Source organism: Adiantum capillus-veneris, chromosome 16 (assembly GCF_014529385.1).
Source record: "Adiantum capillus-veneris isolate H3 chromosome 16, ASM1452938v2, whole genome shotgun sequence".
NCBI lineage: Eukaryota > Viridiplantae > Streptophyta > Polypodiopsida > Polypodiales > Pteridaceae > Adiantum > Adiantum capillus-veneris.
In genome coordinates, this window is record NC_140946.1 from 131330232 (window position 1) to 131353311 (window position 23080).

The 23080-nt window shown below is 44.0% G+C and overlaps 1 protein-coding gene across 1 annotated transcript in view; it reads left to right on the forward strand.

Annotated features, from left to right (window-relative positions):
- Positions 1 to 4369: 4369 nt before the first annotated feature.
- Positions 4370 to 23080, forward strand: part of LOC147439882 (uncharacterized) — a 53349-nt gene continuing 34638 nt past the window's right edge. Inside the window, exon 1 of the mRNA XM_086485603.1 lies at positions 4370 to 5248. Coding sequence (XP_086341729.1) covers positions 4500 to 5248 — 749 coding nt within the window. The 5' untranslated portion in view covers positions 4370 to 4499. The remainder of the gene's footprint in view (positions 5249 to 23080) is intronic.

Genomic DNA, 23080 nt, shown 5'->3' on the forward strand with positions numbered 1-23080 from the left:
ACCCATTCCCTTCGTGAGAAAGTTATGTATGAATCCCATGCTCCTCCATATGCGGGGCATAAAGGTATTCAACCTACTCTCCGAGGAGTAGAGACGTATTTCTATTGGCCTACCATGAAAGTGGACATACAAGTGTATGTTTCAAAATGTGTAGTATGCCAAAAGACCAAGTATGATAGAGGGAAGCAACCTGGATTACTCCAGCCATTGCCTATTCCAAATTCACCATGGGAGAGTATATCCATGGATTTCATCTTTGGATTACCCAAGTCTATCCATGGGAATACTAGAATATGGACAATAGTCGACAGGTTTAGCAAGCAAGCACATTTTATTCCTGTCAAAAAGACTATTAAGGCACATCAAATGGCAACTCCTTCATATCTCACATTTTCAAGCACCATGGATTACCCACATCCATCGTGTTAGATAGAGATCCTAGAATGACCAGTAATTTCTGGAAAGGTCTCTTTGAAAATCTAGGAACAAGATTGAATTTCTCTTCGGTCTACCACCCACAAACGGATGGCCAAAGTGAGATAGCCAATCTTACGATACTCGATCTACTCAAGACTTATGTTACTGAAGTAGATCAACGCTCACAATGGGAAACGTACTTACCTCTTGTAGAGTATGCCTACAATAATACTGTACATACTTCTACGGGAAAAGCACCTTTTGAGATCATTGAGGGAAGACCAAAAAGTCCCTTGCTACTCAAAGTACATGGGAAGATCTTCACCGCTGATGAGTATAGCTGTGACCTACAAGAATCTTTTCAAAAGATTAAGGAGGCTATATCCATCTCTCAACAAAGACAAAAAGCTGCTGTTGACAAGCATAGAAGATCTTTAATGTTCAAGGAAAATGATTGGGTATTACTCAAGTTTCCTAAGGCTCGATTAAGGCAAACAACGGGCAAAAATCCTACGGGCCATGAAAAGTATTATGCTAAATTAGCAAAAAGATACTATGGTCCTTTCCAAATCTTAAAGTCCATCAATGAGACGGCTTATCAACTTAAGTTGCCCAACCATTGGCTCATACACAATGCCTTTCATGTAAGCCTACTTAAGCCCTACAAGGGAGAGCCACCAACTGAACCAATTATTGAAGACCCTCCCGAAGTTGAAGACCAAGAAGAGGTGCTACAACCCGAAGCTATCCTTCGGCATGAAGATAAGGTACTACGACATGGTAAGATTATCCGACGGTATCTTATTAAGTTCAAAAATTATCCTTTTGAATATGCTAGATGGATGCAAGGAGTACAACTTAAGGATAGTATGAACCTTGTCAATGCTTACAATGCTACATTAGAGTAAGCAAATGTACAAATTTCTTTTAAACGACTCATGTTTTTGTCTTATAAGGCTAGTTATCTTTTTAATTGTGCACAAATTTAACTAATATGCATGCTTGAAATCATGTTTGTGATGACGACGTCTCTCAAACACCAAGTAGAATTTGTCACTCTACTTTGGGAGAATGCAATGGACTAAAGAGCAGACATGCTTGCGGCAGCTATGTCTCCCAAGCACCAAATGGATTAGTCATCCATCTTGGAAAGATGTCGTAGGGTAATAAGGGATCCTCTACCCGCTAAGTAAAATTGACTAATGACTAAGACTTTATCTCTTCTACCTCATAGTCGAGGACGACTATGATTTCAAGAGAGAGGTAATGTCATAAAATCTAATATGTAACCAACCCAAATGATTTTCTCATATTAAATTGATCACTTAATGTGGGAGAATAATCGGGAACAAGTGTTAAGGTATAAATATAGCTTATAGATCTATCTCAACACGGGGCCAATGGTAAAGGGGCCCAAATGAGAGATGGTCTATCAAAGAGCAATGCTAACCAATGGAGCATAAGACCTTAAGGTTAGCTTCATTGAAGACCTCCAATAATGTGTGTAAAAGTCCTTTGACCTTAGGTAAGCTAGGGCTGAGCTTGAGGTGGGAACCCGGCCCAAGCTAGAGGTGCTTGTCGTGCTTGAGGTGCTTGTCATGCTTGAGGTGCTTGATTAAGATGCTTGAGGTGCTTGACTGGCTCCATGCTTGAGGTGCTTGACTTTCCGCTTGATTAAGGTGCTTGAGGTGCCTTGACATGCTTGCCTGAGATGCTTGTGGGAACACCCCCTAGTCCAAGTGCTTGGTCATGCTTGGTGACTAAGGTGCTTGCTCATCCAAAGTCAAAAGCATCCCTACAAGGAGGGGGGCGAGCCCTACATGGGGGGGAATGAGAGAGAAGACCCACACAAGGGATGCATGGTTCAAAGATAGCAAAAGGGACACTTGTCAAGTTCCTCCTCATGTTGCCCTCATGGTGTGCTTGAAGCCTATTGGTTGGCCACCCAAGGGGTCCAATGATAATTTAGGATATTTAATTAATTGATTTTTCATTTATCAAGTCCTCTCTCTCAAAGGGGAAAGGGGAACACTTGTCCCAAGGCTACCCTTGTTGCTTGTAATGGCTCCTGCTTGTGATTGGCTAGGCCTGGAGGGGTCCAATGAGCTTCCATCATGAGCTACAAGGGGGGGTCGACCATGCAAGCTAGGGGGTTGCTTAGGGGGTATACTCACCCACACACACACACAAACACTCTCATTGTGTACTAGGCAAAGTGCATGAGCTCCCTCTCCTTCTCCAAGCAAGTAGAGGTTGAGAGCCTACACCAACACTTTTGGCTATGGAGTGCAAATCCAACCGAGAGCCATGCTTCAATGCTTGAGCTTGTCATCTCCTTCTTCTTCATTACTATGCTATTATGTATGCTAGCACAAGAGTTATGATAAGTGAGGAACTAGTTCTTTCTCGTATGAAATGTTTCTTCTTCCTCTTCCCTACCCTCATTCCCTGCTAGCTCTCTCCACCTTCGAAGGTGTTTGAGGTCTTGGGACTGAGGCTTGGTATAGTTAAAGCTTTCTTCAAGTTTATGTTATGCTATGATGGTGATGCATGAAGCTTTCCATCTTCATTGCTTCACCTAGGTCACAAGGAACACAAAGAATGTATTGTAACAAGTCTCTCTTTATGGGAGAAATCATAATACAAATGCCTATTGGAGGGGGGACCGGCTCCACATAAATCTGGTTCTCAACTGTTGTCATGTTCTCTAAATTCTCTCTCTTGCAAAGTATTGTCTATGCCAAGTTAACTAATTGCTATGATTATGTTGCTATCTTCAATTATGTCTACCCGCTATGCTCACAAAATCATTTCTTGAAAGTACTCTCATTAAATTCCGCTACTCTCAAATTGAATAGGCAAATTCCATTACAAAAAAATGCCCCCGCGGTCCTAAGTGTGTATGGTAACATAACCATCATCTGGATCTCTCTCTCTCTCTCTCTCTCTCTCTCTCTCTCTCTCTCTCTCTCTCTCTCACTCATGAGGTCTCTTGACGCTTTCTATCCTTCTCTCTCGCAAGGCCTCCCCAAAAGTGGTGCTTTTCATAATAGGCTATTTCTATCGCACGGAATAGCACGCTATTTCTATCACTGTGAATGACAAGCTTCTTCACGCTTGTGTTGTGAGAGCTAGAGAGAGAGAATGAAGCAAAGATGCAACGCCTGCTACATAGAGCATTAATTTTAACTTGTAGGCCATGAAACACGCGTGCTACTCATCGTGCTCGGGATCATTGTTGTGAGTTTTCCTACAGGAATCTTTGAGTTTTAGTCTTTTAATTTTTTTGAAGCCATTAGGAATACCATTTCAATTGTTTTTTAGAATCAAATGATTAGGTCTCCCCAATCTCAGAAAAATAAAAAGTCTTTCAAAACTTATTAAGTGCGTAAGTGAAGGGCGAGTTTAGGAAATGAAAAGACAGATGAAGGTGCAAAGTCAAAAGACTTTTTGTGTCCATATAAAGAGGTGGTCTACTTCACATTGGCATATTTGTGTTTCTCTTCTCCTTTATTTTCCCTTTAGAGTTTTATTTTCTTAAGAGTGTCCTTGCACTCTCTCTCTCTCTCTCTCTCTCAATTTTGTGTCCGTCTTCACGTCCAACTGATACTGTTGCAAATCCACGTGCTTCATCATTGCCCCTTGTTGTGTGATATAAACTAGCACACCATTTTGGTTGTTGTTGAGGGAATCTTTGAATTAGGAATACCTTTTAATTTTTTGGGCCAATAGGAAACCTTTTAGTTGTTTTTTATAATCAAATGATTAGGAGTGCCGTTGGTTAACAGATACTCAAACTTGGAGCTAGTGTGTGAACTTTCCCGAAGTTAGATGTCTTCTACCATCTCTATGAAACCCGGCCGGGGGCGGTGGTTGCTCCCGCCACGCTCGGGGAACAAAAGGGCGGCAGAAATTGCCTTTTTGGGATGCCTCCACCCATAAACCTTCTTTCCAACCCGCCTGAACCCAGCCTAAGACTGTCCCAACATTCTTTAGTGATCAGTCTAGGTCGTTCTTGGTTAAAACTAGAAGGTTTTGCAACCGTCATCCCTCTCCCCGCTCCGGCTTCCGTGCCGACAGCCATGGTAGACCTCAAGCTACCTGAAATAAAGGACCTTACCAGAATAGAACGAATTGGTGCTCATTCTCATATTAGGGGCTTGGGCCTCGATGATGCTCTTGAAGCTCGCAATGTTTCCCAAGGCATGGTCGGACAGAAATCTGCAAGAAAAGCAGCAGGCATCATCCTTCAAATGATCAAAGATGGCAAGATTGCAGGCCGGGCTGTGCTCTTAGCAGGACAACCAGGTACAGGGAAGACTGCCATAGCCATGGGTATGGCCAAAGCTCTTGGTGACGAAACCCCATTTTCCATGATGGCTGGCAGTGAAATCTTTTCTTTGGAGATGGGCAAGACAGAGGCTCTCACACAGGCATTCCGCTCAGCTATTGGTGTTCGCATCAAGGAAGAGACAGAGATTTTGGAAGGTGAAGTTGTTGAGATTCAGGTTGACAGGCCTGCTGTTGCGGGTGCAGCTTCTAAAACAGGGAAGCTGACCTTGAAAACTACAGATATGGAAACTGTGTATGACCTTGGCACCAAGATGATTGAAGCACTTGGGAAAGAGAAAGTTCAGAGTGGGGATGTTATTGCTATTGATAAAGCTTCAGGGAAGATCAGCAAACTTGGAAGGTCTTTTGCTAGGTCACGAGACTATGATGCTATGGGCCCACAGACACGTTTTGTTCAATGTCCTGATGGGGAGTTGCAGAAAAGGAAGGAAGTTGTCCATGTTGTAACTCTCCATGAGATTGATGTCATCAATAGCAGGTAACATCTTTCCAGATCTTTTTGGAGCAATATCTCTTCATAAGGTTGTTATCTTGATTGCTTTGAAGACAGAAACTAAAGCAACAACTTTGAGATGTTGGGCTCAGATGAGTGCTTCTAGGATGCATCCTTGAGATGTATTCTCTACTTTAGTTAGGCTGCCACTTCTGGATCGCATTGCTGAGCCTTCTTATTGTATGTCGTCTAGTAGCATTGCAAGGGATGAGTTGCTTAAGGTTTGTTCATCATATGCACTCAGGGTGCATTGCATGCTTGTATGGCTAGTCTAGCCCTGCATATGCATTATGGCAAGCTAGCCCGGCTGTTGCTTTGTTTTGGAATCACCACAAGTTTTTTGCTTGCTGGTCTTCTATATAGACTAAATTGTGGATGAAATATTGTCACAAATGGGTGACGTAGCATGGCCCTGGACACACTCACAGAGTGGGCCAGCAAACCCGGACACACACCCTGATATGCAACAGTGACGTGGCAGCTGTACAAAAATCCCGCTGAAAGTGTTGATGTGGGCTGTTGTACGGAAATCCCGCTTTTTGCATTGACTTGCTGACATGGCAAAGCGTACGGACTTCCGGAAATTACGCTGACTGAATTTGACAGCTTTTTGAGCCAGTTTGTTTATTTTGAAAGATTTTAAAAGATGAATGCTTTTGGGGCTCTCCTTTTGGGCATCCCTTGTAAGTAATAAATAAGTGGTTAGGCCCTCACTTCCCAGAGCATCTGGTTGCAGAGTTTGAGAGTGAGCACCTACCCACTCTCTTGCACTTTGAACACAAATTAATACAAAAAGAAATGCCGAAAGGGGTGCCAATCTTTGGGGCCAATATCTTTAGGCACGGAACTACGTCGGACCGTGTCGACTCAAGTGTGAATTGGTAACCGTTTTTGAAGTGAATCTCTGCTGTGTCGTGGTAGAATCTTGACTTGGAGTGTCCAAGTTTGTTATAGTGGTATTAGAGTGCGGCCGATTTCTCTTTTACTGGGAAATCCGATCCTTTTCTCGCTCTGCACTTGGGGATGTGGGAAGAGATCATGAAGAAGATTCGCATGAAGAGTACGGCCCACGTCGGCCTACTTAGGCAGAAATTGAAGAGATGGAATGTCGACAAGTGGTTGATGACGCGACAAAGATGATGTTTTAACATTTCGAAGGATTCGAAATTTACAAAATTTTTGACTCAGCAATTCTTCGAAGAAGTGCACACCCAGTGGCAAAAGGCCACAGAGCCACCTATCAAACCGGCACTCAAGAAACCTCCTGCTCCGAGGATGTTTACAGAGCAAGAATTGGAAGAGGTGGTTGATACCCGGATCAGTCAGTTTTTGGACGCGAACAACAAAGCCAAAAAGCACGACAAAAAGTAGAAGAAAGGAACCGACTTTCCAGGTTATTTGGGTCGTCCATCTACTTTTGCCTCGGTAAGAAAGCAGAAGAAACATGTACGATTTGAAGAACTACCCAATTCTTCTTCTTCTTCTTCTTATAGTTCTTCTAGCTCTTCTGACTCGAGCAAAGAAGAAAGGAAACGAAAAAAGCGCAGCAAAAAGCAAAGCTTCGAAAAGGGAAAGTAAAAGGCAAAGAAGCCTAAGTTTCGCCCAGTTTTTGACAGTTCTACAGAGGACTCATCCTCAAATAGTTCGGACTCCGATGATCACAGATTTTACGCAAAGAAGAAGCATTTCTATAAAGCCAACCAGTATGACTTCCTCGAAGATGAAAGCAAGAAAGTTAGAGAATTTAAAGAAGGAGGACAGTCAATTAAGTTTGACACTTTTTCTGGATTTCGAGATGCTTCGAGGGCTTTGGCCTTCATATAGCAGTTTGACATAGCTTTCTTTGGAGGGCATTACTCAGAGCACTCGAAGATTCGAAGGGCTACGTCTTTCTTCAAGGGAAATGCTCGAACATGGTGGTCCACCCTTCTACTGAACAAGGAAGCTCCGGTTAAATGGTTGAAATTCAAAAGGCTTTTTATTTCTTCTTGGCTGACTCAGGAGTGCGAACGAGATATACGAACCGCTTGGAATCATCTTCAAATGACCAATGAGAGATTCTCTGGACTCTTATTGCAAGAGATTTTGGAGCTCTTTTCTACCAGCTTCTTCTTTTAAGAAGATCTCGTAAAAAGAACAAATTGAGCGGTTTTGCTGCGGACTTCCTACAGAGATCCGAGATCACTGCTTAGAACAAAAGTCAGATTCTATTCAAGAATTGATGGGTCATGCGAAACGGGGTTTTGCCATACATTCAGGCAATCTGACTTACCCCACATCTGAGATCTTGACTCAGAGAACCGAACAGACTTCTAATAATGAAAGTAGAAAGAAAAAGAGCCTCCAAGAAAAGAAAGATAAGGATTCACGACCTCGACTCACTCTTTGGGAGAGGGCCAACTACATCAAAGAGGGGAAGTGTTTCGGATGTGGGGAACATGGGCACGTCTCTGCGAAGTGCTCTAAAAAGGCATGACAAGAACAGAATGAAGATAGGCGAGAGAGTTCGAGAGCAGCTGAGTACGTGGACGAAAAGGCATGATGAAAGTAGGACTGGTTCCAGATTGCATGGGTACTGACCCAAACACGATTGATGAAAGTACAGAACTTTGCCGAGCTTGGGGCAAAGTGAAAGATCAAGAAGTCCTGATTTTCTTTGATGGAAGAGCTAAGGCCAACTTCATTTCACCTGAACTGGCAGCGCGGCTCTAGATTACACTCGATCAGTTGGGACTACAAGCAGAGGCAGTTCTAGCGGCACCCGGCATGGACGTGGCCATTACACCTGTCATTGGCAAACTTTGGTTGCATTGTTAGGGGTATTTGGGGCACGAGGACTTCTACATAATGTCCTTAGAAGGTTGTGATGTCCTCCTGGGAGTCCCTTGGTACCATAAGAACAACGCCTTGGTCGATTATCGGGCGAAGAAAGCCACATTGACTACTGAAAAGGGTTGAAACATTGTACTTGATGTGAAACTGAAGGGCGAGTCTGTCCCTATTGTATCGGCTTCGGCCGTTTCGAAATTAATGAAATCCAGTTTGTTTGTTTACTCGATCTTTTTGAAAGAGTTGAATGATGAACATATGTCACGAACTACTGACGTGTCAAAGCCCTGAAGAATGGAGCCAACTTACAGATGCCGGCCGAGGGGCCTAAACCCTAAGAAGAACAAGTAACAGAAGAAGAAGTTCTATCAACTTATGGGGACCCCGTCCGATGAGGCCCCAAGTGACAAAGGATTAAAATAAAGCAGGACTCACAAAGAAAGACTTGTGCCAAAAAAATCTGATGACGTGGCAGATTTTCGAAAATTACGTTGATAGTGCTGACGTGGTAGGCTGTATGGATTTCCGCGTTTTGCGTTGATTGTTGACGTGGCATTTGTACGGAATTCTGTGATTTACGCAGACAGCTTTTTAGCATTGCTTTTAGACTAGAAGCTTTTGACTTTGAAGGCTTTTCATAGGCCAAGGGCCTTTAAATATGTGCTAAGGGCTCATTCTCGGGCATGCTTCTTGGAGAAGGTGCAGAGTCTAGAGTACCGGCTTGTACTGTGTTGATGCAATATAAAGAAATACCGAAAGGGGCGCCAAGGTTTGGGGCCAATACCCTCTGGGGTGGAATTCCACCACTCCCTGTCGCTTGTCGTCTCTCTCTCTCTCTCTCTCTCTCTCTCTCTCAGCTCAGCTGTTATTGAAGTGCTAAAAGTCTGTTCTGTCTGTTCTTTTCTATTGGCAGGTGGTGCCCATCTTGTGACAATGGTATCAGAGCATCAGGCGTGTGCTTTTCTGAAAGCATACTGGTCCTACCAAAGAGCAGACAGAGCAAGATCGTACTTCCAAAGTTCATTGGAAATTTGAGCTTCGTGCTCCGACCTTGGACTTATTAGCCACTCCCACCCTTACTTCATCGCGCATCGGGCGTGCTCCCGTCTTCACCACTCATGTCTTACAGGGCATAAGCCAAAAAGATCACTTGCAAAAGAAGGATCCAAGATTTGTTTCGAGTCATTGTTTTTCTCAAAAGCAGTACCATGCAGATCTTGATGTCTATAGCTACCAAGCCGCGCACTTTCAAGGGCTTGGCAAGCTTTCAAGAAATTTTTTGCCCAAAGCTATAAGGTTTCTGACATCTTCTTGCGGAGTGCAACTTCTGGCAGAGTGGGGAATCTTGAAATGCTTGCCATGGAAACCCTAGCAGATTATATCTTAAAACTTCTCGACATCTCTCAGTAGATGTCTCTTCTCGAGCTGATAACCTTGGAGGTTGAGTGCAATTGCTATCTTGGGACTACCATCGCCACCAAAGAAACACTGTTTGTCCAAGAGCTGATGGACCATGCTATGCTCGGCTACGACCTTATGGAATGAACCTAACCCTAATTTGGTGCAGGTTTCAGGATGGAAAGTCAAACGACTTTTCGAGCTCGACTGATGTCGAGATTGCTTTTTAAGTTTGAAATCTGTTTGAGAACTTGTTTGGTGATCCTGTTGGCATTTGTTTGAAATAGATAGTATCTGTTTTGAACCTGTCTTGGTGCCGATTTGAATTGTTTGACTCTGGTTTTAATATTGGTTTCATTATTTGGTGATTTTACTCCCAGGTGGAGAAGTGAAATATTGTTTTGGTATTATTTGAACCTCGGAACGACGCAGGCCGATGCCTGGGGAGCGTTTTGTTGTATGTTTGAAAACCTCGGAACGACGCAGGCCGATGTATGGGAGCGTTCCATTGTATGCTAGAAAACCTTCGAACAACGCAAGCCGATGCCTGGGGAGCGTTTGGTTGTATGCTTGTAAAATAATTGTTGTTATGACTCCCGGCCCGGACGTGGATGGTTATACGGGAGGAGTATTAAGAAGTCTGAGCAGTGGTTACTCTCAGCACCTCCAAACGACGCAGGTTGCGGTCTGGGGGACGTTTGGTTGTAAAGGGCCTCTATATCTCCCGGCCCGGACCTTTTTAGGTTATGCGGGAGGAGTGATGAGGGAGTCGTTGAATATCTCCCGCCCCGGACCTTGTTGGGCTTTGCGGGAGGAGTGTTCATTGGCGACTTTATGTTTCTCAAGGTTGCATCCGTACGTACCTACGGATTGTATCCGTACCATATAGCTGTATCGTACGATACCTTATAAATGGATAGGTTGGTACCAGTGTTTTTAATAAAAATAAAATTTTCAGCCCTATTTCAGGCATTAAGTCTATTTTCGCTTTTGCGGCTGATTATTGAGAGCTTCTGGTTAGAACTTGCAGGTATTGTGCAAGGTGCAGTTGACCAATGAGTGCTCCTCTCTTGCAAGTGATCAGTAAGATGCCTCGAAAACCCAACCTAGTGTGGGACACGCACACCCACGTGATCAAAATAGTTACTACGTCGGGTTAGCAAGGGTCGGGTACTCGTCAGTGGCAGTGCAAATACTGTGAGGAAAGCAAGACAAGTACTATTACTCGTGTTCTCAAGCATCTTACATGGATAGGTACTACAAATCATTGCGATGGTTGTGAGAAGATTCCACCTCTAATCAAGGAAAACCTAATTCGAGAGCATTTTTCCTCAGCATCGAGTGCACCTTCGAGGGGGTCTTCGATTTCACAGGATGCCTTGCAAGATGCATTACTTAGGGACCTTGGTGACAATCCAGGAGATGGAGGGATGGGTTCTGGCTCTCAGACTACCATGCCCTCCAGTGTCGGCACTAGTAGGAAAAGAGCTCGTGTAGCAGGGCATGATGAGGTAGGATGGTCAGAGCCATTTCTCAGGTTGGCCCCACGGAGTCGTGGATTGGCTTGGGTTACAACAAGATGCGTACAAGTATGCTAGATGAGCAGAAAGCAGTCATTGACAGAGCAGTCACTCCAGTAAAAGCTGGGTGGCAGACTTTTGGGTGTTCTATCATTTCTGATGGATGGAGTGATGTATGAAGACGCCACATCATCAACATTCTAGTCTCATCTTGCCTTGGTATGTACTTTCTGAGAGCCGTGGATGCCGGAAAGGCAGGTGAGAAGATCAATACAGAGTTCATCTACAAACATATTCGTCAGGCCATTCGTGAGGTGGGAAAGGAGAATGTGGTGCAGGTAAATTCAATCTCCCCATTTGGCTGCCGGCATCTCTTCTCCTTGTGTTTTTTGTTCTATCTCTGCTATTTCAATGTACATTGTTTGGCTACTTGTGCAGGTTGTTATCCATAATGCTAGCTGTAACAAACTGCTGACGTGTCAAAAGCCCTGAAGAATGGAGCCAACTTGCAAATTGACATAGAAACCATGGCAATACTGGATAATGGGGTAGGCATAGCCATAGCCATGAAAGCAATATGGGAATCCTGGGGACAACCAGCCATTAGACAAACTTGAATGAAATTGCAATTGGCTGATGGACACATTGAAAGACCATTAGGACTGCTTGAAAAAGTGATAGTTAATTCCTGTGGATTGAATATCAACACACTTTTTCCATAGTAGACTTTGGAAAGAAACTCAATTACGAAATCATATTGGGAAGACCTTTCATGCAACAAGTACAACTCATTCAAGATTGGGGGAACAATTATCTGTACTTGAAGCAAGTGGGATCAATAACTAGGGTTAATCTAAAGGATCACACTTATAGAGATGTCATAAAAATTCCCATACAAAAATTTGATTCAATCTCTTCAGCTGAAACTAAGCTTCCATCTTGGTCGAACAAAGACACTCCTATTTGGATGTGCGGAGCTTTATAAAATGGGAGTTTAAAAAGAGAAGAATGTATCTTAGAAAGTGTTGGGAGAAGAGGGGGAGATCGACCGCTTAAAATATTCAACACAAGATTCCAAGCAAACACCATCAACCTGTCCACCTCTTCTTCCAATTTCCAAGCACACACATGCCGGCAGAGGGGCCTAAACCCTAAGAGAACAAGTAACAGAAGAAGAAGTCCTACAAACTTATGGGGACCCCGTCCGATGGGGCCCCAGTGCCATGGGTGATATGGTAGAGAGGGATTTCCCTCGCATTGTGTGGACTCCATGTGCCGCCCATTGCCTAGGCTTACTCATGGAGGACATAGGGAAATTGCCGTGGGTTCAGCCTATTGTGTCTGAGGCAACGAGGATTACCGCTTTTTTCCGCAAGAAGCACCAAGCTCTAGCGATCTTCAGGAGCCACAACACATTGGATATGGTGTGGCCCTCGAAGACCAGGTTTGCATACATGTACCTTGTTTTTCAGAGACTGTACAGGTTGATGGACCCACTTTTGGAGACTGTTGTGGATCCAAAGTGGTGCCTAATCCGCCATGCAGGACAGGAGCCTACCAAGGCCATTCAAAGGAAGGTTCTAGATGAAGCCTTCTGGACAGAGGTTGTAAGGTGCAGCGGAATGAATGTTGTATTTTCTCAAGATTAGTGATCTTTATTGCTCAAGGTTCCTTTTAGTTCTTTAGGGAAAGAGAGCTTTCCGTCTTGTAGAGGGCTGTGGTCACGAACAAAGAGAGTGGATGTTGTGCGTGCAAATGAATGAGACTGAGAGAAGGAGAGAAAGAGATACGACACCTGAGAGGTTGTAGAACCCTCCTCCGAAGGCCGACGAGAGTGGTCTATTCTTTGATTGCACAAAGGTGTACAATGCGTATGCAATGGACTATGCAACTTGGTCTATGCCGATGACGACGACGGTGACGACGATGACGACGACGATGGCTGAAATGTGAGATCTTCTAATCGCTGAATTTCGGGACTGTTTCGGTGGCTGAAAATGACTGTTTTGGCTGCGTTTTCTTGGCTGAAAAATGAGGTTTCTTAGGGCTGAAAACTGATGGTCTTTACGGGCTGAATCTGCTACACTTTAGGTGAATAATGCCGGTCTTAATTTGCTGCTGAAATCCAAAAACGCCAGGGGCTGAAATTGGTCCTTCTGTCGCCGGGGTTCTCCAAATGCAAAAACACTAGGCTGATCTGCTGTGTCGTGATGACGCCGGGGCTGATCTGCTGTGCACAAATCGCCAAGGCTGATCCGATGCAAAAACGCTAGGTCTTCTGTGGAGAAAACGCCAGAGTAGTCACGGGGGTTGGTCTTGGTGAGAAGTTGCCTGTTGAGCAAGGTGCTCCTGCTACCTCTTCCGCCAGAAAGTGCTAACTTGGGTTTGCTTATATATTAACTTAGCAAAATTGCCCTACCTACTTTTGTAGGAAAGTCACTTAAAAATAATAAGTGAAAATCCCAATAAATAGGAAAATAGGCTAAATGCACTGGAAAATTCCCCTAACTGATGTTAATGGATTCTGATGGGAATTCCGATGATCATGCTGTGTGCAACCGGAGGATATGCATCTATGCTAAGTGACTGGGCATGCACGGTCTACGAATAGACTCACAAAAGTGCCAGATCACTGCTAATCTAGACTTGACTTGACTGATTGAACCCTGCTGTAGTGTAGCTTGTCCACGGACACATAGGGTTGGGATGTGTCACGTGATATCCCCTCCTTTTTCAAAGTGAGGTACTGGTACCGAACTGTATGGCGTCGAGGGAGATCGCCAACAACATCCGGAATCTTGGAAGGGACTCTTCGCTGGCCCACTCTGCTGTGTGGGTCGTGCGATACTTGAACTTCATAAAGGTCTGCAACGCTTGCTTCTTTGGGCCGCGCCGAAAGCGACATAGTCTTTTGAATCTCCTTTCTTGCGTCAACTTCATCTAGAGTCCTGCTTCTTTCGTCTTCAAGAATCTCCATGGGTGAAAATTCCTGAAAGCATCTCCAACACAAAACCATGAACATACCCATTCCATGTAAAGTGAAGGAAAAAAATCTTTTCTTCTGTAAAGACTATGCATGCAATGTAGATGAACATAGAGACGGAGTGACAACCCGTTCATCAAACACATGCAAACAATGCGGTCGAATCTTTTCTGTTTGATCGAAAACAATCAACTGTGGCAAATCACAATGGAAATGCCCATGCTTGGTGCTCATACTATCATGTGCTCTTTCGGAAACTTTGTCATGCCAAGGAAGAGACATGGAATGCGCCTTCCTAACATACAAACTTGTCAACTTTTCATGAACAATCCGCATACATCCGTGCTCATCCATGAGAGAAACGTGCTCAACATACAATATGTCATGCATAGGAAAAGGGATCACATAACGATGCTGACTAAAATACAGGAAACCTTCACGAATGAAACACTCGAACAATGCGTGCGTATCAATCATGCGAACACATAATACTTCCTGTGATGGTTCTTTGGACCAAGGCTGGAGAGCCAAGATCGCTTCTTCGGGATCTATTGAATCTTCTTGTGGGGGATTTGTGGACCTCAACTCGAAAGCCAAGATCGATTCTTGGTGATTGATCGAATCTACAACGAGGTTAGCTTCGCTAGAAAAAGCATCAACTAACACATCATCCTTGTGAACAATCACATCATCTTCATGTAAATCATCATGCTTGTGAGAAATCACATCTTGATCATGCAAATCATCATGCTTGTCATTGTCATCCAAATCATTATGCAAATCATTGGCATCCAAATCATCATGCTTATCATTGTCATTCAAATCATCATGCTTGTCATTCAAATCATCATGCAAATCATTGTCATTCAATTCATCATGCTTCTCATAATCATTCAATTCATCATGCTTCTCATCATCATGCAAATCATTATCAATCAAATCATCATCATCATGCTTCACACAATCATGCAAATCCTGTGTGTCATGCTGTGGAGAATTAGAAACGGAGAGAGTCTCCTTTTCCCGAATTTCGTGCATCGGTGCCGGCACTTGAGAAAAGACAAAGCGACTTTCCTTTCTTTGTACTCATGCTTTATGGCTGCCATTCTTTCTTCGTGTTCACGCTTTCTTTCTGCTTTTCTTTCTGCATTTCTTACTTCTCATTCTAACTTCTGTTTCAGAAAAAATTGCTGCAAAGCCTCCATAGGAGTTAGTGCAAACTTTGTCGTAGACGGGAAAGGGGGAGGGTCGGAAAAACCTCCTGGTGGGAAACATTCTTCTTCGCCTCTCTCATGCTCATCACCTCCAAGCGAAGTATCCATTCCGCTTCGAGTGATGACCATTCTACAATCGTGGGTTATTGTGGGTTCTTGGGGTCTTGGATTCTTAAGTCCACGAGGAACTTGGGTTCTTGCGGGTCTTGAGGTTCTTGAGGTCCTTGATTCGTGAGAATCTAGGGTTCTTGAGGTTCTTGGGTTCTTGAGGTTTTTTTTCGCTTGCAAATCGCGTTGGAGAAGGATCTTCTCTTCACCGGAGTTCTACCCTTTTCTGCGGGCGCACCCCTTGGCGGCCTTGCGCTCACACCAAGGTTGCTTTTTCCCACCTCATGTCGATTGGCCGGCCGCTAAGTGCGCGGTCCGCTCTCAATGAGTGAAAAGAGACACAAGGGGAGGCTGGACAAGCCCTTCTTTCTTGGGATTCCTGTCACTCTTCAACAAAACATGATTAGGAATCGCCACGCCCAAGTAAACTTGGGTTCGTGCGATCACAACAAGCAAAAAAATTCTTGTGGTTCTTGTGGTTCTTCCCTTGAGTAATGCAAAACACTTCCAAAGCTCTGATACCAATGTAAGGTGTAGCGGAATGAATGTTGTATTTTCTCAAGATTAGTGATCTTTATTGCTCAAGGTTCCTTTTAGTTCTTTAGGGAAAGAGAGAGCTTTCCGTCTTGTAGAGTGCTGTGGTCACGAACAAAGAGAGTGGATGTTGTGCTTGCAAATGAATGAGATTGAGAGAAGGAGATACGACACCGGAGAGGTTGAAAAACCCTCCTCCGAAGGCCGATGAGAGTGGTCTATTCTTTGATTGCACAAAGGTGTACAATGCGTATGCAATGGACTATGCAACTTGGTCTATGATGACGACGACGACGACGATGACGACGACGATTGCTGAAATCTGAGATCTTCTAATCGCTGAATTTCGGGATTGTTTTGGTGGCTGAAAATGACTGTTTTGGTTGCGTTTTCTTGGCTGAAAAATGAGGTTTCTTAGGGCTGAAAACTGATGGTCTTTACGGGCTGAATCTGCTACACTTTAGGTGAATAATGCCGGTCTTAATTTGTTGTTGAAAGCCAAAACCGCCAGGGGCTGAAATTGGTCCTTCTGTCGCCGGGGTTCTGCAAATGCAAAAACGCTAGGCTGATCTGCTGTGTCGTGATGACGTCGGGGCTGATCTGCTGTGCACAAATTGCCAAGGCTGATCTGATGCAAAAACGCTAGGTCTTCTGTGGAGAAAACGCCAGAGTAGTCGCGGGGGTTGGTCTTGTTGAGAAGTTGCCTGTTGAGCAAGGTGCTCTTGCTGCCTCTTCCTCCAGAAAGTGCTAACTTGGGTTTGCTTATATATTAACTTAGCAAAATTGCCCTACCTACTTTTGTAGGAAAGTCACTTAAAAATAATAAGTGAAAATCCCAATAAATAGGAAAATAGGCTAAATGTACTGGAAAATTCCCCTAACTGATGCTAATGGATTCTTATGGGAATTCCGATGATCATGTTGTGTGCAACCGGAGAGGATATGCATCTATGCTAAGTGACTGGGCATGCTCGGTCTACGAATAGACTCACAAAAGTGCCAGATCACTGCTAATCTAGACTTGACTTGACTGACTGAACCCTGCTGTAGTGTAGCTTGTCCACGGACACATAGGGTTGGGATGTGTCACGTGACAGAGGTGCATAGCTTTGCCGTGGCTCTTCAACCTCTCTTTGTTCTCTTACGTGTGACAGATATGGAGGGATCTACCCTTGGTCTAGTATTGCATCTTTTCATGCAGATGAGAGGACACGTTGAGACGTGCAGTCTTATCTCTAGAGGGGTAATAATCATTAAATCTCAGATTCAATGATTGTTCTTTTTGAACTTGCAGACGGAACGACATTCCGACTATTGTAGATAGTCGATGGCAGTATATATGTCGTCCCATTCATGGAATGGCGGCTATATTCCATCCCTTCTACAAGAAGCCCGAGCTTTTTGGAAACATGGCCTTGCTGACCCTTTGTTCGGAGTAACTCAATCTCATGTTTAGTGAGGATGAGCAGCTGATCATAGATGGTGAGATGTCAAGCCTCATGAACAACTTGGGTCCTACTTTCATGAGGAGTGTTGCAGTGAGACTCGAGGCTACCAAGCTTCGCCTCAGTTAGTGGCAGAACTATGGAAGTTCAGGTCTTCCACAAATTTGCAAGCTAGCTCTAGATATTCTCTCTCAGGTACTCAAGTTGTAACATGTTTGTGAGTTGTGCCTAAAATGTTGACCTTGTGCACCTCGATGCTTTGGTTTAGCATAGTCTACTCCAAACGGAACCCGGAAATTCAGCTTGGTCGAAGATCTGGTGCAGTGGGATGCACAAGAGGGGAGTCGCTCCGCTTCTTTGTCAACAGATGTCTTGAGTTTGATACTAAAGTCACTCATGTCTCTTTGAGCTTCAGGGATACTGAGAGTTGACAGTATTCTGCGGGATGACTTTATGAAATGGAATTCCTGATAATGATACTGATTTGTTCTTGACTTCTTTTGAGTGCAGGAACTGATAGACGAAATGACTGCAGCATTTTGGTCTGATTTATCTTGAATAGACATGGTTGCAATAAGGGTTAGTCAATAGGACATTGATGAGGTCCCGATTGGACCTAGATGTGATTGCTAGCTACATTGCCGATAAATCATGGTCTAAGATCCGAATGAATGTTGAATGTCATGTGATGTGAGTTTCGATTTGGTACATGTGCTAGATGTGTGTCCCTAGTACGTAGGTACTAACAGTCAGTGTCTGCTAAGACGGTTTATGGCTTTTGTCAGTTTTGCAAGCGTAATCGCGGTTGATTACAATGCTTTCAAGAGGGGGGTATGTCACAAAGTGATGACGTGGCTACCGACAACAGAAACCCTAATTTCCGGAAATGGGATTTTTTTTTGTGCTTTTTTTTTCTTTTTTTTTGAGCGACGCAAATCCCTGCTTTTTGGCTTTGCAAGGAAATTGGAAGAGAGATAAAGAGAGAATATGCTTTATTTTTACTCTCATCGAGAGAGAGAATCTGCTTTTGCTTTCAAGCTTTTGGGGCTCTGCTTTTGGGCATCCCTTGTAACATTTAAATATGTGGTGAAGGCCTCACTTCTCAGAGCATCTGGACGCAGAGTCTGAGAGTGAAACCCTAACCGCTCTTTGTACTTTGACATTGACTTAATACATAAAGAAATACGGAAAGGGGCGCCAGTCTTTGGGGCCAATATCTCTAGGCACGGAACTCCGCCGGGCCAGTGCAAATCTATTGTGATATGTGAATTGTTTTGAAGTGGTTATTTGGTGCTGCCGCGATTGATTCTTGACTTGGAGTGTCCAAGTCTGTTACACCAGTTACTCGACATGGAATGGGTATGATAATGATTTTGTGTTGGAAGTGGTTTCAAGAATTTTCCTCCTCGGAGATTCTTGATGAATGTAAAGATTCTAGGTGCTAATCCTTAATTAAGTATTTAAACTCATGATTAAGACTTAAGAAACTTGAACTGAACTCAGAAACAAGACTCAGAATACTCTATGTTTGATTGATTGAAAGTGTGATGCAAGGGCTCCTTATATAGGAGACGAACAGGTACATATGAAAAGGTATGACCCTTCACGAAGAGACACATCCTTTAGGCAAATAGACATGTCTTTAGGCGAATGGACACATCCATTCGATGAAGAGCCGCAACCATTGGTCGAAGGGACATGACTGGTAGTCGAAGGAGTGTGGCTGTTGGTGAAGAGGTATGACTTTTGGACGAAGGGTTGTGGCTGTTCGAGAACAGGGGTTCTCCTTGGCATGGCACTTCACCTATTTGCAACTAGGAGTAGATGTAATACTGCAACATAGTCACAATCGTGACATTCCCTCCCTCTTTAAATAAAACCTAGGGTAGTTGAAGAAACTCCGGGAAAAGGAAATGTATTGTTGTGCTTTTGCATCCAAAGCTCTTTCTGTTAAGTCACATGTCATGGCACTGTTATTGACCATGACTATTTTGCCAAACTGAAAATTGATCATATCTGTAACTTGTCTCATCTTTGTCAAAAGTATGAGTATCACATCTGCAACTTGATTAGTGTCTTTGTCAAAGTCTTTTGTAACTTTGAGCTTTGTCCAATAAATGATTGAATCTGTATCTGCTTCGAGTGAAATTATTGGTAAACTGACTTGAGTTTTCTGTTGAGTGATCACCATTGGTTGTAAATCTGTAAGATATTCCATTGGTTTGTCTAGAACAGTAAAATCCTTTTGAAGGGATGTCGTAGACTGAGACAGAGTAGTGTTTGGAGGTATATCTATCTGTAAAAGTTTATCAATAGAACAAGTTGTGTCCAAAGATTCATTTGCAGCGACTAAAGTCGTGCTGCAAGAGTTTGTATCTGCTTTATTTTGTATCTGGAAGAAGATGCATGTATTGTTCGAGAAGCAATTGGGTGACTTCGAGAAGAGGTTTGTATTTGCATCTGATCCAAGCGAGTGTGAATCGATGCGAGGCTTGTTGAAATTGTTGCCATCTGTGCTTTGAAAACTGCTATCCGGTCCTCCAGCATATTATGGTCATTGCCATTTTGTGATCTGGCCATGTGATTGCTCAGCAGGAGTAATTAAAATTGTGTGGCGTGATGATATGTTACATACCCACAATACTCCTGCTAGATGGGGTTGGCCTCTGGAGCGGATAATGGGCTCACGTGCCAATAGAAAAGAGCAGATTGAACAGACTTTTAGCACTTCAATAAATACAGAACTGAGAGAGAGAGAGACGACACGCGACACGGAGTGGCGGAATTCCACCCCAGAGAGTATTGACCCCAAACCTTGGCGCCCCTTTCGGTATTTCTTTATATTGCATCAACATAGTACAAGCCGGTACTCCAGACTCTGCACCTTCTCCAAGAAGCATGCCAGAGAATGAGCCCTAACCTCATATTTAAAGGCCCTAGGCCCCAAAAGCAGCTTACAGTGAAAAGCCTGCAAAGTCAAAAGCTTCTGGTTCAAAAAGCAATGCCAAAAGCTGTCAGCGTAATTTGCGGAAATCCGTACAGCCTGCCACGTCATCAGCCAACGCAAAACGCGGAGTTCCGTACAGCATGCCATGTCATCAGTCAGCGTGATTTTCAAAAATCTGCCATGTCATCAACAGCTACGCAATTTTCAGTGTGTGTGTGGGTCCTGCTTTATTTTAATCCTTTATGTCACTTGGGGCCCCATCGGATTGGGTCCCCATAAGTTTGGGTCCCCATAAGTTGGTAGGACTTCTTCTTCTTCTGCTACTCGTTCTTCTTAGGGTTTAGGCCCCTCGGCCGGCATCTGTAAGTTGGCTCCATTCTTTAGACTTTGACACGTCAGCAGTTTGTGACATCTCCCCTTCTTGAAAGAGAGTAATCGTCCGCGATTATAGCATATTTGCAAAACAACTCAAGTTAGCGCAAAAATTTCAGAGGGTCATTCCGAGGGACATTCCGTTTGCTCTTTTTGTTAAGGAGTTAGCTTCTCCTTTTGGCTCTCTTTTTATCAAGGAGTTAGCTTCTCCGTTCGGCTCTTTTGATCAAGGAGTTAGCTTCTCCTTTTGGCTCTTTTGATCAAGGAGTTAGCTTCTCCTTTCGTCCAGGTCGGAACTCTTGATATTCCGGCGTAGTAAAATTAGTCATCACACCCAGACCGTACTGATCTTCCATGGGTGTCTTGATGCACTAAAATTACATACCCAGGCAATCTCATCCAATTAGGAATATTCATTAATTGGCACATCACAATGCAACACAAATGCTTACATATGCATGTTACAAGACACAACAAACAGCGCCGCTGAGCACTCCCCCGAGACAAACGGTCTGCGGTATGAAGCTACTCAACGACTACCTCGTCACTCCCTCCGCAAATAACCTAAAAAGGTCCGAGCCATGAGCTCAGAGGACTGTACAACCAAACGCTCCCCAGACCACAGTCTGCGTCGCTTGGAGGTTCAAGCATACAACCAAACGCTCCTCAGGCATCGGCTTGCGTCGTTTAGAAGTTTTCTAGCATACAACGCAACGCTCCCCAGGCGTCGGCCTGCGTTGTTCCGAGGTTCAAACAATACCAAAACAGTATTTCTCACTTCTCCACCCGGGAGTAAAATCACCAATCAATGAAACCAGTATTAAAACCAGAGTCAAACATTTCAAATCGGCACCAAAACAGGTTCAAAACAGATACCATCCTTTTTACACAAATTTCAAGCAGGATCACCAAACAAGTTCTCAAACAAATTTCAAACTTAAAAAGCAATCTCGACATCGGTCGAGCTCGAAAAATCGATTGACTTTCCATCCTGCAACCTGCACCAAAAATTAGGGTTAGGTTCATTCCGTAAGGTCGTAGCCGAGCACAGCATGGTCCATGAGCTCTTGGACAGACAGCGTTTCTTTGGCGGCGATGGTAGTCCCAAGATAGCAATCGCACTGAACCTCCAAGGTTATCAACTCGAGAAGAGACATCTACTGAGAGAGGTTGAGAAATTTCAAGATATAATCTGCTAGGTTTTCCATGGCAAGCATTTCAGGATACCCCACTCTGCCAGAAGTTGCACTTCGAAGGAAGATGTCAGAAACCATATAACTTCGGGCAAAAATTTTCTTGAAAGCTTGCCAAGTACTTGGAGTATGTTGCTTGGTAGCTATCAACATCTGCATGGCACTGCCGCTGAGAAAAACAGTAGCTCGAAACAAATCTTGGATCCTTCTCTTGTAAGTGATCTTAATGGCTTATGCCCTGTAAGACATGAGCGGTGAAGACGGGAGCGCGCCTGATGCGCGATGAAGTAAGGGTGGGAGTGGCTAATAAGTCTGGTTGGGAGCCGAAGATACCTCAAATAAAATTCCAATTAAGTCCGGGTTGGAGCCGAAGATACCTCAAATAAAACTCCAATAGCTCTGTCTACTCTTTTGTAGGACTGGTATGCTTTCAAAAAAGCACACGCCTAATGCTTTGATACCACTGTCACAAGACGAGCACCACGTGCCAATAGAAAAGAAGAGACTGAACAGACTTTTAGCACTTCAATAAATACAGAACTAAGAGAGAGACGACACGCGACATGGAGTGGCGGAATTCCACCCCAGATAGTATTGGCCCCAAACCTTGGCGCCCCTTTCGGTATTTCTTTATATTGCATCAACACAGTACAAGCCGGTGGAAGCATGCCAAAGAATGAGCCCTAACCTCATATTTAAAGGCCCTAGGCCCCAAAAGCAGTTTATAGCGAAAAGCCTTCAAACTCAAAAGCTTCTGGTCCAAAAAACAATGCCAAAAGCTATCAACGTAATTTACGGAAATTCGTACAGCCTGCCATGTCATCAGCCAACGCAAAACGCAGAATTCCGTACAACATGCCACGTCATCAACCAACGTGATTTTTCGAAAATTTGCCACATCATCAGCATCTACGCAATTTTCAGTGTGTGTGGGTTCTGCTTTATTTTTGATCCTTTATGTCACTTGGGGCCCCATTGGACGGGGTCCCCATAAGTTGGTAGGACGACTTCTTCTTCTGCTACTTGTTCTTCTTAGGGTTTAGGCCCCTCGGCCAGCAGTTTGTGACATGTGGAACCGGTTCTTGAAGAGGGCTCTCTGTTGCGGGTGCCAATGCGGGAACAAGTTCTGGTACTTGTTCTGCGAGAGGCTTTGGTTCTAGTTCCGATGCCAGGAGAGGCACCTCAGGAACAAAGTGCGGGCTGGTTTCCGGGAGAACCTCTTTTGAGAGTTCGTCAATGTACGAGATGTACAGAAGAGGTTCGTCGGACATGGC